This window comes from Peromyscus californicus, unplaced genomic scaffold (assembly GCF_007827085.1).
Source record: "Peromyscus californicus insignis strain IS unplaced genomic scaffold, ASM782708v3 Scaffold_17__1_contigs__length_78620276, whole genome shotgun sequence".
Classification (NCBI taxonomy): domain Eukaryota; kingdom Metazoa; phylum Chordata; class Mammalia; order Rodentia; family Cricetidae; genus Peromyscus; species Peromyscus californicus.
In genome coordinates, this window is record NW_026294469.1 from 56,984,940 (window position 1) to 57,000,042 (window position 15,103).

Consider the following 15,103-nt stretch of genomic DNA (forward strand, 5'->3'; position numbering starts at 1 on the left):
CGCTATGTAGACCAGGCTGGCCTTGAACCACACAGAGAACTACCTGCCTCTGTCTCCGTAGTGCTGGGATTAAAGGTGTGTAACCACCATGCCCATCTTCCTACAGTGTTGATTATAAAGTCATGATTTCTGGCTATATTCCTCCTGTCCACATTAATTCCTAAGAATTCTAGTGAACTGCAAGCACAGGAGAAATTGAAGGTACTGGACTTTTATCATGTGACTTCAAGACCTTGTGAGATAGACTGATAGATAGATAGACAGACACATTAATCTGCAGGATTTCCCTGCACCCGAATATAATAAAAGCCAACTTACATAGAGGCTATATACACATGACCAAATTTAGTTTTGTACTTTTTAAAAACAAATGTTTTCTAATTTGAATATTAACTGAAGAAGCAGGAGGGTTTTTGCTTACCTAGATTTAGCTGGTGATTATTTTGATCTAGACTCAGTCACCTTGTAAAGTTGTCACATAAGGTTTTCTTGAGTTGTGCTAGCTTGGTGGCTCCTCCTTGTAGTCCCACACTCAAGAGACTGATGCAGGAGGCCAGCCTGCGCTATAGTTAAGACTGTCCCAAAACAAGGGAAGCAAGTGGAGAGCTGGGGCTAGAGGAAGGGGAGGGAAGAGAAAGTCAAGTAACGAAGCACGGCAGGACTTTAAAACACTGAGCACAGTGTTGTAGATAGAAGCTGCCAACAACATTGAAATTTTCCGTCAGTGTGCTTTCTATTTTAAATCGTTCAGCTTTGGAAAAATGTTACCCTTCAACTTTTCATTTGCTTTGTATGTTAGCTTGGTGGTTTTGCTGAACAAAATTAGTAGTTTTAGTAGACTCTGAAAAATAAAAGAATGAAGTGAAAACTATTGTTTAATGCTAAGCAAACTTAGCATTATTTTCTACTTCAATTGCTTGAACATAATAAACTTAGAAAGTCATAGATTCTTGCTTTAATATATAATTGTTTTCATCTCATTAGTTTTTTTTGAGAATTTCATGTAAGAGGTAGTTTTGATGAAATCCATCCCTTCCTCCCCCTATTCACTTCTTTCCATGTTCCTCCCACATCCTCCTCACAAATTATTTTCCTTTTCTATTATTATTATTATTTAACCGACTAAGTCCAATTAGTGTTGCCCATATCCTCATGGCCTTTTCCTATTGCTTGTGTTTTGTGATGGGATTGATCATCTGGAGTTAGTTTGTTGCTTGTGGGTTTGATAAGAGTTTCTGTTCTACCTATGTTGAGTGGGAATCTGTTTCTGATTTTTCTGTTAACTAAATGTGGTTGATTTAATCTTAGGTAGGAGCTTCCAGGTCTGTTAATTAAATACTTGTTTTGGTTTTTGACTGTGAGGCTCAGGTGATTCCAATGCAGTTTTTTCAGTAGATTAATTATAGCCAGTGTGTGTGATTGGCTCAGTGAGGTCCTGGACAGTTCAGGTGTGGTTGAGATGCCTAAACACTAATAAAAGTGTAGGCCAGTGCTTGGGTGAGGTTCTAGAGTTGAGGGAGTAGAGAAGGGACCTTACCAGCATGTGTCACAGGCGGGCCAAGAACTGAAGAGAGTGTCTTATTGTGGGGAGCCACACCAAGAAAGCCTGCTTATGTTCCTCCTTCCTGGGGCTGAGTCAGGGGAAGGGCAGTGTGGATGGAAGGAAAGACACAATAGTCTTGCCAAGAAAACCCATGGCTATAGCCTGATGTATTTGTGCAAGCATTTGGTGATCTAAATGTTAAATCTAAAAATATTGAGGTTGAGATGGCTTCATGCCATTTAATTAAGAAACTAAACAACAATAATGTAATTAACGTATTGAATGAAAAGTCTATTCAAATTGCTCAAATTGGGTTCTTTTTAATGATGTGTTTTTCCCTGTTTTTTTTCTCGACTATAACTTGCTTTTGTTTCTAGTGGCTTGTCATGTCTAGGAGATTTATTATAATTGAGTTGACTTAAATAAATAAAAGAAGTACCTATCTATACTCATGCTTTTCTCTCCAAGAAAGGCTCACTCGGTTAACAACCCAGTGTCCATGTGTGCCTTCTGCAGTGGACAAGTGCAGGAGCCTCTGCCATGCCTCTTTCCTTCTCCTCCCAACTGTCTCCTCCCACTGAGCTTTGTCTTGTATGTTTGTCCCCCTTTCCCCACTCCCTGAAATCATTTCCAGGAAGAGAATTGTTAAGACTAATGTTTAAGTTGAATGGGATATGGATGTAGAAGACAGGAATGATGTTCCTACAAAACTAAGGAAGCGGCAAAGAGGCTGAGCCAAGAAGAGGAGGGCAAACTAGCAGAGCTAAGCCAGACTAGCTGCTAAAGGCAGCAGTATCACGTTAGAAATGAGTGGCTCGGAGATCATGCTCAAGGATTTTGAATTATGTCCTGGAGCCCAGTGAAGGGAACTGCAAAGGACAGTAAGAGGACCAACTTTGTATATTTGAAAACTTAATCTGGCTGTACCTGAGAAAGTTCATTGACGGAGAGTAGGACTGGAAGCAGGGGACAGCATGGTGGTGCTAGAGATTGGTGCAGGCTGGCAGTGAATGGATGTGGTGAGAAGTGGAGCTGTTCGAAGTAGACATGTTGTGGGTAAGAGAAAGAGAACTTTCTGATGTATTGAGCACAGGGAGTATAGAAGGAGGTGGATGAATTCACTGCACTGATGAAGACGAGAAGTTTGAGAGTGTCTGACATCCAGGGATGATAGCTGATGAGCAGTGATGTTAATTAGTGTCACAGAAAATTGAACTCGAGACAGCTTCCAACATTCCATGTAGTTGGTACAGCGAAGTAGGTAGGTTCTGGGGCAAACTTCAAAACCTTAACAGTTAAAGGGAGACCTGTAAACAATCTGCAAGAAGCCGTCCAAGAAAGACTTTTGATTTAAAAAAAAAAAAAAAAAAAAAAGTTTATCTTACCAGAGAATACAGGAGATAAAAATGAATATTCTACTTTTTTTTTTTTTTTTTTTTTCGAGACAGGGTTTCTCTGTGTAGTTTTGGTACCTGTCCTGGATCTCACTCTATAGACCAGGCTGGCCTCGAACTCATAGAGATCTCTGATGTCTCTCTGTTCTGCTCCAAACTACCAAGCACCTTGGCCCTGCCCTCTACCTAGGTGAAAGTTTCTTCACTTGCTTCCCTGCAGTTGATACATCTTAGTTTTTTTTGTTTGTTTGTTTGTTTTGTTTTTTTTTTTTTTTTTTGGTTTTTTTGGAGACAGGGTTTCTCTGTAGTTTTGCGCCTTTCCTGGAACTCACTTGGTAGCCCAGGCTGGCCTCGAACTCACAGAGATCCACCTGGCTCTGCCTCCCGAGTGCTGGGATTAAAGGCATGCGCCACCACCGCCCGGCGATACATCTTAGTTTTGTTCTGCCTCCCAGGTGCTGGGATTAAAGGCATGCATACTGCCTCCGCCCAGCTTAAAAATGAATATTCTAAGAAAGATGTTGGCATCATTTGTAGATGTGAGGAAGTAAATAAAGTAGAGCTGATAGAAAAGTGCTCTTATGTGGCCCTTTGTTTCATGACCTATTGGTCACGCTAAAGGAAGACATGTCTGCAGCTTATAGATATTTAGAATGTTTGTTTCTTCATAGGCATGTAAGTTGTTACTCATCTTCCATTTGTATTTTTGTTCAACATAAGTAAAGAGTACCCTTTGTAGTTAAACCCAAATGTCACTGCTCTCACTTACAAACTCAGCTATGAAATTAAAGGAACCGAGAGATGGCACTTGCTGCCAAGCATGATGACCCGAGTTCATGATGACCTGGGACCCACAATGTGGAAGGAGAGAACCAGTACCCTCAAGTTGTACTCTGCCTACCACTCACAAGCACACACACATAAGTTTGATGAAATAATTTTTTAAAAAGAAATTACAAACATCTGAAAGCCTTTCCATGAATCTTTTTTGGACAGAATGGCTAAGAAGTACAATATGAAGCTAATATTTAAAAAAACATTTCGGGAATTCTATGAAGAGAAGATTAAGAACAGTGAAAACAAAATGCTCTTAAAACGAATGCAGGCCCTGGAGGTAAGTATACAGAAAAAGTACAGAGACTCTAGGATGTGGTGAATTTGTTTGGTATTTTGGGCTCCTTTCAAAGTTCTTCAAACATTGTGTAGTTAGGTATATTGTGCAGTTTATAGTTGCTGTAGATACTCTACTTTTAAGAATGGAGGCTGATAAAGACTCTTCCATAGTGGATGTTCAGTAAACACTTGGTGAATGAATGAGTGGTCTTCTTATCAAATTCTGTTTCCTAGGTAGAACTACTTTAAAATACGGTTTCTCAACCCCAGAACTATTGGCATTGTGGACTGGAAAGAATCCTCTTCTGTGCTCTGGTAGTACATTCAGAGCACTGTTGGCCTCTAACTATTAGATGCCTACCTGTAGTACCCATGTCCCTGCTGTGACAGGCATGTTTCCTACTGGGTAAAAATCATGCTCTCCCTATCTAGAACAGCTCTTTATGACTAGATCAGCGGTTTAGGGCCCTCCTGGCCAAGATCTACGGCAAGCTCTAGGGAGATATTTGTTCTGTGATGACTCTCTGGTGGGTTATATACTAAGGTCAAGGCTGCTTGACTCTTGTGCTTCTCCCAGTGCAGTAGTGAGAGAGAGAGACACTGCACAGTCACTGCCTGCTCTCCCAGTGCAGTAGTGAGAGACATACTGCACAGTCACTGCCTGCTCTCCCAGTGCAGTAGTGAGAGAGAGGGACACTGCAGTCACTGCCTGCTCTCCCAGTGCAGCAGTGAAAGAGAGAGAGACACTGCACAGTCACTGCCTGCTCTCCCATGCAGCAGTGAGAGAGAGAGACACTGCACAGTCACTGCCTGCTCTCCCAGTGCAGTAGTGAGAGAGAGAGACACACTGCACAGTCACTGCCTGCTCTCTCTTTTCCTTTTATTAAGGCTATGTAAAGTATTCAGTGTGCGTGTTATTTGTTAGAATAATAGAGTAGCAGAATATAGTCATGCAATATTTAAGATGTTTTATTTAATTTAGAGTATTCTCTTAATTTTTTTTGTTTTTGTTTTGTTTGTTATGAGACAAGGTCTCATTCTGTGTTACCACTTGGCCTGGAATTCACTGTATAGTGTAGATGGCCTTGAAATTTGCAGCTGTCTTCTTGCCGCTCCTGAATGCTGGGCTACCGGTGTGAGCTCCATCAACTTAGAATGTTCTTTTAAATGCTTGAAACCTAGCCTGTCTTTCTTATTGTATTCAACCCATGAAAGAAGCAAAACAATCACTTTTTTAGGAATGGGCAGCCTAGTATGGTTCAGGGTCACATAGCTGTTATATAATTCAGTTTTATGGGTGGCCATCATTATGTTCAAGTTTCAACCATACTTATTCCCCCACATTGTCAAATGGGAGGATCTTAAAATACTAATTGACTTTTGTTCAGCTATCTATCCTATACTTGAGAATTAAGAATGTTTTTATATGCATCCTATATTTTAGAATTATGAATGTTTTCATTGACTTTGTATTAGGGTAGGAGCTTGGCTTTGTTTGCCCTGAGGTAGAAAGGAAAAGGAGAAGCTGTAATTCCTCACATGCTTGCAAACCTTAGCAAATTGCCCTTCCCTGATAGACAGTACATGTTCATTCAACCATTGCTTTCTTTCAGTATGTAAACAATGGATTTCTATAATTGATTTAAAAAGTATTTAAATAATTAGATACAAGAAAGCAAGGATCTTAAAGTTTTTGTTTTGTTTTTATTTTACTTTTTTATTATTATTTTTTAATGAGACTCACATACAGGCCTTGAATCCAGTATAGTGTAAGAGTAGGTAGTCTGTGTAGGTATTCAAAGTGCAGTGAGTATATAAAAAGGAAGAAGGCAGCAAGGATGTAGACAGAAGCATGAGAAAACAGTATTGAGTGTTGTTACTAGTAACTTCCTTTCTTAAGCATACTGCTTTTTTCAGTTTGCCTTCTTCTTTATCCTGCCCTTGATATGATCCTGGCTGTCTGGGAGCGTGAGCAGGATAGCCTGTTTGGAAAAGCATTTTGGCTTTTTATTTCTTGACTGAGTTCCTCCTATGAAGGACATTGAGACTAGGGGTAGACACCATGATCATGCTCTTGGTGCTTTAGTCCAAACCAGCGATTTTAAGAGAGTCTTGGTATTTGCAGAAAGTCTTCTGAAGCATCCAGCCATTGGCTGGCTCCGGCTTTCAGCACTAGCCCTTTACTACTCTCTGTAGTCCTCAGAGGAGGAAGGACGACGGGAGGTGAGGGCCGAGACACTAGGATCCCAACGCTCTGACGCCCACCTTTGTTTTCACTGAGAACTTTCTTGGGAGGCGTTTCTGGAAGAGTTGCTCCCTTGAGAAGTACTAGCTTATGTACATTATTTGTTGTTGCTCCTGGGGAGGGCAGTTTTGTAGTTCTTAGCATTTATTTGGTTCATCTGTCGGTAAAGGATGAGGTGTCTGCAGATATGCAGAACAGCTCATGGTGGAGTTGGAACTAGTAAGTTGACTGGTTTATGACAGAATAAGTGAGAGCCATTCAAAATAAAGTTCTGAAGCCTCGTGGTGTGGTGACACTGAAGTCAAGAGGTTGAAACTCCAAGAAAACTTGTAGCTGGAGTTTTCCTGGTCCTGCCTGGCCCACGGTCAGGACAAATCTCTCTCGTCCGCCAGTCCCACAGCCGCTCAGACCCGACCAAGTAAACACAGAGACTTATATTGCTTACAAACTGTATGGCCACAGCAGGCTTCTTGTTATCTAGTTCTTCTATCTTAAGTTAACCATTTCTATAAATCTATACCTTGCCACATGGCTCATGGCTTACCAGTATCTTACATGTTGGTACTCATGGCAGGGTCTTCTGACTCAGCCTTCCTGTTCCCAGAATTCTCTTCTCTGCTTGTCCCGCCTAAACTTCCTGCCTGGCTACTGGCCAATCAGCATTTTATTTATACAGAGCGATATCCACAGCAAAAACTTTTAAAAGCGCTTTTGTTAAGATTGGATAAAAAGTAAAGCTGTGAATGTTGAGAATATGCAGGTCCCACAAAGCCAAAATACTTTCTGCATGCGTTTTAGTTTGGATTTTTCATAAAGGGTCTTGTTAGGTGATCTAGGCTTTCCTAGAACTGGCAGTGCTGTGTCTCCTGAGTATTGGGATTCTAGGCATGTGTCACCAGGTACAGCAACTCAGTGCACTCTGAACAGCAAATAAATAGCTTTAGTTCCAACATCTGAATATGCAATAGGGTGTTCATAAAGAAAAAGGAAAAGGGACTGGGGAATGGCTCATTGGAAGACTTGAGTTAGAGCCCCAGACCGATAAAGTAGCTGGTCACAGTTGATGGGGTTTGTAATTGTAGGGCAGATGACCTAACCTCCAAGCTCCAGAACTGTGAGAGACCCTGCCTCAAAAACTAAGGTGGATGATTCATCCTAGGTTGACCTCTGGCCTACACTTACACATACCCTAAAAAAGGGGTGGGGAGTGGGAGTAAAGTAGACATTCGTAAATCATCTTCATATAAGTTTCTTAGGACAACCTAGGTTTTAAAGTGGCTGCGTCCAGCCCAGTTTCTTAGAATATTAAAGACAAAAGACTTGTAGGGTATAATATATTGCTTAAAATGAATTAAACATAGCACTTGAGGCAATTTACAACACTTCCTTTTTTCAACAATTTTTAGATTATAACAGGAAAAGACCTTTGACAGAACTCAAGAAGATGTAAATGTTTTCTGCTAAATGACCCCTTTTGAGGATTAAATTATATAGTTCGTCCAAGCTGTAAATAGATTATGATAGAAGTTGGCCAACATTTTGGAGATAATTCCCTCTCCTGCCTTTTTCTGTTATGGTAAAACTGTATAGGGCCTAGAGAAATGGGTTAGCGGTTCAGTGCCCTTGCAGAGGATTTGAGTTTGATTCCCAGCACCCACATCAGGTGGCTTAAAACCATCTGTAACTCTAGCCTCAGGAGATCCCCAAGGGCCTTCTGGTCTCTGTGGGTCCCAGCACCTACACACATACACACACACACACACACACCACAAATCTTGAAAAGAAAAAAAGTATGTGTAGTTGTGAAACAATACTTAAGGATTATTCTTACGGTTTCAGTGATTTACTCTGTCAAACTGCTCTAAATGTAGTGAGATCTCTTAACTGGAATTTGCATTTGCTTCCTTAGCCATACCCTGCAAATGAGAACTCTAAACTTGTCTCTGAAAAGGTTGGTGACTATGCACATGCAGCAGAGTACATGAAGAACAGTCAAGTAAGGTTACCTCTGGTAAGTTTCCAGCTTTTAAAGTCAGAAAAAGGAGCATGTGTGTATGGAGGTTATTTCAGTTGTTTACAATATTTGGGCTTACATAAGGATTACAAATTTGGCAAATAATAATCTGTTTCGCCTAAATTGTGATAACTTTTGATGCTGTGGAACATAAAATATATTTCAGTGAGTAGCATAGAGAGCTTTTATGAGGCAGCTAAGGGTGGGGAAAAATCATAGGCTTGGTTTGCAAGATTCCTTTCTAATTCAGCGTTCCAGAGATAGAATTCCAAGCACTGTGAACTTAGAGGATGGGAGAATAGTATGTTTTTATTCATATTGACTTTATGCAGGCTCTCACTTTTTTTTTTTTTTTTTTCCTTTTTTCTTTTTCTGAGACAGGATTTCTCTGTGTAACAGCCCTATCTATCCTGGAACTAGCTCTGTAGACCAGGCTGGCCTTGAACTCACAGAGATCCACCTGGCTCTGCCTCCTGAGTGCTGGGATTAAAGGCGTGCGCCACCACTGTCTGGCTTTTTCTTTTTCTTTTTTTTAAAGCAGGTTCTCACTTTTAAAAAATTCAGTATGTGATGGTAAGACAAGCCCTAACAGTCCCAGTGAAAATTGCAGACGTTTTCATAGCACATTTCTCTTAATATCTTAGAATATTCTTCCCTCGTAATTTCTTCAAACTTCCTGGGTCCTAGAGCTGACACTAGATCTTAGGGAGGCAGTGGCCTGTACGAAGCTGCACATGTCTTACTTACTGTCTTGAAATTTTCTCTCTTTTCTTGGCAAATGCCGTTTATTTTATGATGTGTACTTTATGGTTCTTTTGGTAAAACGCAGTGTTGTTTTTCATTTTTAAGTTGTAGATTTAAGTTAGATGTTTGTTTCAGTTATTATGACCCCTCTAACAACAACTCAGCATTGAGATTAACTTCCTATAAAGAAATTTGTATTTTCTTGCTGAAACATTTGCTACTTCCCAATATTGTGGACAATGAATATAATATAATATAATATACTATATTATATTATATTATATTATATTATATTATATTATATATAAACTGAGACTATGTCTTTAATATTTTTCAGAAAGTTAATCTTACTGATTGTTTTTAGATGTGTATGTCATAGTGTTATGTGCATTGTGTTTTTATAATGAAGTTATAGGATTTTGCCACCTATCCTCTATTAAACAATAAGCTTATGTTTACTTCTGCATTGAATCTAAAGCTTCCTTTCTTTTATAATTTTAGGGAACCTTAAGTAAGTCAGAATGGGAAGCTACAAGTGAGTATATCATCCAGCTAACTGACAATTTCAGTGATTCTGTTTAAAGGGAATCATTGAGACTTGAAAATGTTAGAGTTTTTCTGATATGTTTTGTGCTTATGCTGATACATTGAAACACATATCTCCCACATATTTTTATATATATGTAAAATCTTCACTTGGCACATCTGCGCAGTGACAAAAGTAAGTATCTGTAGGCTGTTATTCAACATACATTCATGAGCATACATAAATATTTTCATTCTGTGTTTGTTAATAAGCAGCTGCCTCTGTCTTCACCTCAGGATCCTGTTGAATTCCTTGGCTATAGGATACTCCCATGGATATTACTTTATTTGGCCATTCAAATGCTGACAGTAAAGAGAGACTGTAGAACACTAAGCAAGGCAGAGTGAGCAGGGGAAACAGATGGTATACAGACACATCCTGACACGAGACTGGTGTCTTCAGAGGCTAATCCACACTCATGGCAGATATCGTACAGAGTCCTGGGCTTCTGCGCAGAGTGATGTGGAGGACTTGCGTTTGTTTGCAGATCCTTAATGTTAAGATAGAAGGATCCTAATCTTTTACATAGATGTCTTGGGAACTTGAGCACAGTTCATGCTGTCCATTTAGATGTTTGTTGATTATGTTGAAGGCAAAAGTAGTAATCAGAGACACTATTTAATAACATTGAATGTTGACTTACAGAATTATATGAAAGGACTTCAGGGGATTAAAATGCAAACAAGTCTACCTTCTAGAGTTTAATGGAAGAAACAAACACAAATAAATATGGCCAGACAATTTAAATGCTGAAGAGGGGAAGGTAGATGGAGAGTTTAAACGTAGATTATCAAACCAGCAAAATCTGAGAATACTAATACTGGTTACTATTGAGTGTTCAGTAGTATGTAATGCTGCTCTAAGCATGTCATCTGTTGTAATTCACGTAATCCCCACAAACATAAGGAGTTGACTATTATGGTGTCACAGGAGATGCAGTTTAAGGCTTAGTTAAGTTAACTTAGTTAAGAACTAATTTGCTTGACTGAGTTCCCATTCTCTTAATCATAGCCTCATAGAAGTCCTTACTGTGAGCAAGACTTTCAGAAATTGAGTTTCAGATTGTGTATCTGAAATCCGATTCTAGCATTCTTAGTGGTGTTAAATGGCTAAGAAGATTTTTGTTTTGAAGTATACTTAGGTGATTCTATATCTACTCCAAAACCACTCAAATAATAGACCTCAGAGAATGAATGATGTTTTTCTTTCTCAGTGCTGCTTGAGAACATTTTCCCTGATGAGATGAGTAACTAAATTCTGACTTCTCTTATTTCTTCTTTAGGTATCTACTTGGTTTTTGCCTTTGAGAAACAGCAGTAAGCAGTTAGTTGCCTCAGAGCAGCACTCCATCCCTCCAGATGGAGCAAACCATCTCAGATACATGTGACAGCTGTTTGTTTATTTGAATAGTAAGTTCTAAGTGTGGAGGATGCTGCCAAAAAGTCCAGTGTATAACTGACATTTACTGTCTGTGACAGGTTAGCAGTGTGTGTGTGTGTGTGTGTGTGTGTATAAGAACGCTTCATCTTTAAGATCGTATTTTTAAGTGATATTCTAAGAATTGTTTCCCTCTCCTGTCGAAAACGAAAGCAGCACTTCAGAGCAGCTGACCTCTCCACAGTGCTGTGATTTGCTGAGTGTGTTTACAGAGTTGAATTTACTTACAACAGCTGTAGAACTGGTGGAGGAGTGCCAGTTCGCCACCGTGCACTCGAAGTTTTGTTACAGTGTTTTTCCAGATGTGTTCTGTACATTTGAATGTAAGTGGTCACTATATATTGCTAAAGTTATAAGATTAAAATTTGATTTTTAGATTGTCATAAGAGCAACCTGGCTAGATTTTGACTGTGTTTCAATAAAATAACTATTTGCTAATACCATGAAATTCTGAGAATCTATAGAAAATTTTAGATGGCAACATAGAGAAATTGTGGAATGGTTTGGTATTCTGTTAAGAATTTCCTACCATAGCAATTAATATATCCAACTATTGAGATTTAATTAAGGTACTTTGAACTTTTCTTCATTGGACAGTGATTTCATGGTTCGATTTTCTAAAGATTTTGTGAAAATGCCATGTCATAATCCTGTTCCATATTTTCTTCCCATGTATATAGGCAAGCGCAACAGGAGTAGCGCAGTAAGGGAAACAGGTAGACTTGAGATGGATCCTCACCACTAAGAGATCCCAGTTACTAATGCCGTTTCCTTCCCAGTCCCAAACAAGCAGCCCGTGCTCTTTTCTTCCAGTGTTGGTACTTGACACAGCAGAACCCACTGTCTAATTGTCATTAAAACATGCATTTGTGTATAGAGGTCAGCATGGCTGCCTTCCAAATATTTATTTACTCTCTCACAATCATTAAAATTGTCATTAAGTTGTGAATTACAGAATTGACTTCTAGAACTGATGCCTGTGTGAACTGCTGTCTTACATTTAAGAAACTTGACAGCCTTTAGATGCATCAAATAACTTGAGAGCAAATACAATTATATATTCTTTTAAAAGTCATTTGTTTAAAGGACAATTTACAAAGATCCTGCTTTCTGTAAAACTCTATAGTACTTGCTTTAAAAGTAGGCTCGGGGCTGGAGAGATGGCTCAGCAGTTAAGAGTGCTGGCTGTTCTTCCAGAGGACCCAGGTTCAGTTGCCAGCACCCACGTGGTGGCTTATAACTGTCTCTGACTCCAGTTTCTGGGGATCTGACACCATCTTCTGGTCTCCGTGGGCACCAGGCATGCACATAGTGCACATATACACACACACACACACACACACACACACACACACACACACACACACACACACACGCAGGCAGAACACTCAGGCATACAAAATAAAAATAATTATTAAAAAAATTGAAAGCATAATCAGTTTATGTATTGTTACTGCTCATAGTATTAGAAGTAGCTTTGGTGCAGGGTTTGGGGTGTGGGGATGAAAGTTCTTGCTCTTAGAAATTTAGGCTCATTTTATTCCTGGGGAAGGTACTAAGTATTTTATGGTTTGGCAGGTAGGGAAAGCTTTGTCACAATTCATGATCTCATTTAATAGGTAATGCATCAATTTTTAGTCTTTCTGTCCTTTCCATTCCATTCCATGGGTTGTTTTTTGGAGAGAAGAATTCCTCAAAGGGTGGAGTAATTGATGGCTGTCCAATCACAAGAAGAGAAATGTGGAGTTCCTAGGCCCTTTGCTGAGGAGTCATAAGGAACTGAACTGGGTCTGAGATGGGCTGTAGTTATTACACCTACTGTCATAGGCATAGGAGAGTGTTCCCATGAGGCCACCCTACAGCAAACAGGTCAAGCAGCTGCCTTTTTCCTTTTGTGTTCTTATCTGTTCAGCCTCCTCCCCTACACTGCTTGAAGTTAAATGACTCAAGATGAATTCTTGAGGATGAGAATGGGAAGGTGGCCTTTTCCACTGTTTATCAACAGATGAGACTTTTTCCAGCATACTGGAGTTTACATGTTTAATTTTGTCAGGACGTGTAGTATCTGATGAGAAAGGCGTGGCTTTTCATTACAGGATCCGGGAAGAGTCCCTTGTTTTGGGTTCAGTGATAAGAATGGTTCAGAAGCCAGGCGGTGGTGGCGCACGCCTTTAATCCCAGCACTCGGGAGGCAGAGCCAGGCGGATCTCTGTGAGTTCGAGGCCAGCCTGGGCTACCAAGTGAGTTCCAGGAAAAGGCGCAAAGCTACACAGAAAAACCCTGTCTCGAAAAACCAAAAAAAAAAAAGAATGGTTCAGAGGAGCTGTTCAGACACTCCCAGGCCTGCCACACAGGGTATCCTCCAAGGTTGAGTTTCAAAATGAAGATCAGGGGCTGGAAACATGGCTCAGAGGCTAAGAATGCTTGCTACTCTTTCAGAGGACTGGAGTTTGGTTCCCACACACACATCAGGTGGCTCACAACTGCTTGTAATCCAGCTGCAGGGACTTTAACACTCTCTTCTGGTTCTGCTGACACCTGCACACATGCACAAACATGCAGACACATAAATAAAAATAAATCTGCAGAAATGAAGACCACATGGGCCATTTGTGAGAATGGCACAACTTGAATTGGAGATAGTTGGCCCGGGGACAAATCTGCATTGTAGTAGGACCTAAAAAACTGACATGGGATTATTTGGGTCTAGAATTTACTCAGGGAAACACTCCAGTGTATACAGTGTTGATGGAGAGAAAGTGAGGAGTTGTCGGTCCCTGGCAGTCCTTCTGGGGGCCTAACGTACAGAGAGCCGCAGGCCTGCTGGAGCTGACTCATACTTTACAGACTGACTCTCCTCAGTACGAGAAGGCTGTGACTGAGCAGAGTCCCTTAAGAGTGATGGGCCTGTGTGGTGACTGAATGGCTGAGAGAGGATACAGATTTTCTCAAGACCACAGCAACATAACACTCCCATCCTGTGGTGGGCCTACACTCCTGCACTCACATACTTCCAAGAGTGGAACAAGTGAGTCCTGTGGCCTGAGCTGTTAGTTCTTGAAGCACCTTAACTTAGGTGCTCCAGTAAATAGGGTGTCCTGGTAGGAAACAGAGATAGACTATCCTCTTCATGGTGTGGAGACCTGGTCCTTGAACCAGACTTGTGGGATCTGGTTATACACTACAGGTGATGGTGTTCCCCCAACCTTACTGTGTGGATGTATCAGTGCAAGAGAGTCTCTGAGGGAAGATACAGAAATACTGCTTTAGTGTGAGTTAAGTAGGCAGGCCTAATCTTATGGATTTGCTGGTTTAAACTCTGTTGAAGTGTTGTATCTGTACAGGCAATTGGATTCCTCACAGACAGAACATACATGAATTCATAAGCCAGAAGCTGGAGACTCCCTTCTACTCAACTCTCCCTTCCACAGCCACCATCCGGTTCTAAGCAAAAATCTAGTTTCATCTGGCTTGGAATATTACATGAATGAAATTAAAAATACATTCTTTGGCTTTCATTTGTCAGTGTTCATGAGATTCTTATTCTCATCAGTTGTACATTGTTCTCATGATTGTACGGTATTCCATTGTGTGAATAAACAACATTATCCAATGATATTTTGGTTCATTTCTAGCTTGGGAACTGTACTACCACAGTTATTTAGCAAATGAGTTTTTGTGCACATAGCTATATATTTCCTACTAGGAATAAGATTGCAGGACCATAGTACATGCACCATATTCATATTTATTGACAGCTACCCAGAAGCTTTCCAGAGTTTCCTACATTCTTGATAATACCAGCTATAATTTGAATGAGAATGGAGGCTCAAATATAGATTTGAATACTTGGACTATAGTTAGTGGAACTGTTTGGAAAGAGTTAAAGGTGTGGTCTTGGAGGAGGTGTGTCACTAAGGAAAAGACCCAAATTAATAGAGGTAATGAGGTGTTACAAGAGACACCGGTAAAGTCCAGAGGGTTGTAAGGACACACTTCAAAACCCAGAGTCTACTAAGTTGGAAAA

General features: G+C 40.2%; 1 protein-coding gene across 2 annotated transcripts in view; it reads left to right on the forward strand.

Moving 5' to 3' along the window:
* Window positions 1–14,692, forward strand: part of Rnmt (RNA guanine-7 methyltransferase) — a 30,368-nt gene extending 15,676 nt beyond the window's left edge. For both annotated transcript variants that reach the window (XM_052742409.1, XM_052742410.1), the window contains exons 8-11: window positions 3,934–4,051; window positions 8,205–8,306; window positions 9,555–9,588; window positions 10,922–14,692. In XM_052742409.1, the coding sequence (XP_052598369.1) occupies window positions 3,934–4,051; window positions 8,205–8,306; window positions 9,555–9,588; window positions 10,922–10,959 (292 nt within the window). In that variant the 3' untranslated portion in view covers window positions 10,960–14,692. The remainder of the gene's footprint in view (window positions 1–3,933; window positions 4,052–8,204; window positions 8,307–9,554; window positions 9,589–10,921) is intronic.
* The last annotated feature ends 411 nt before the right edge of the window (window positions 14,693–15,103 follow it).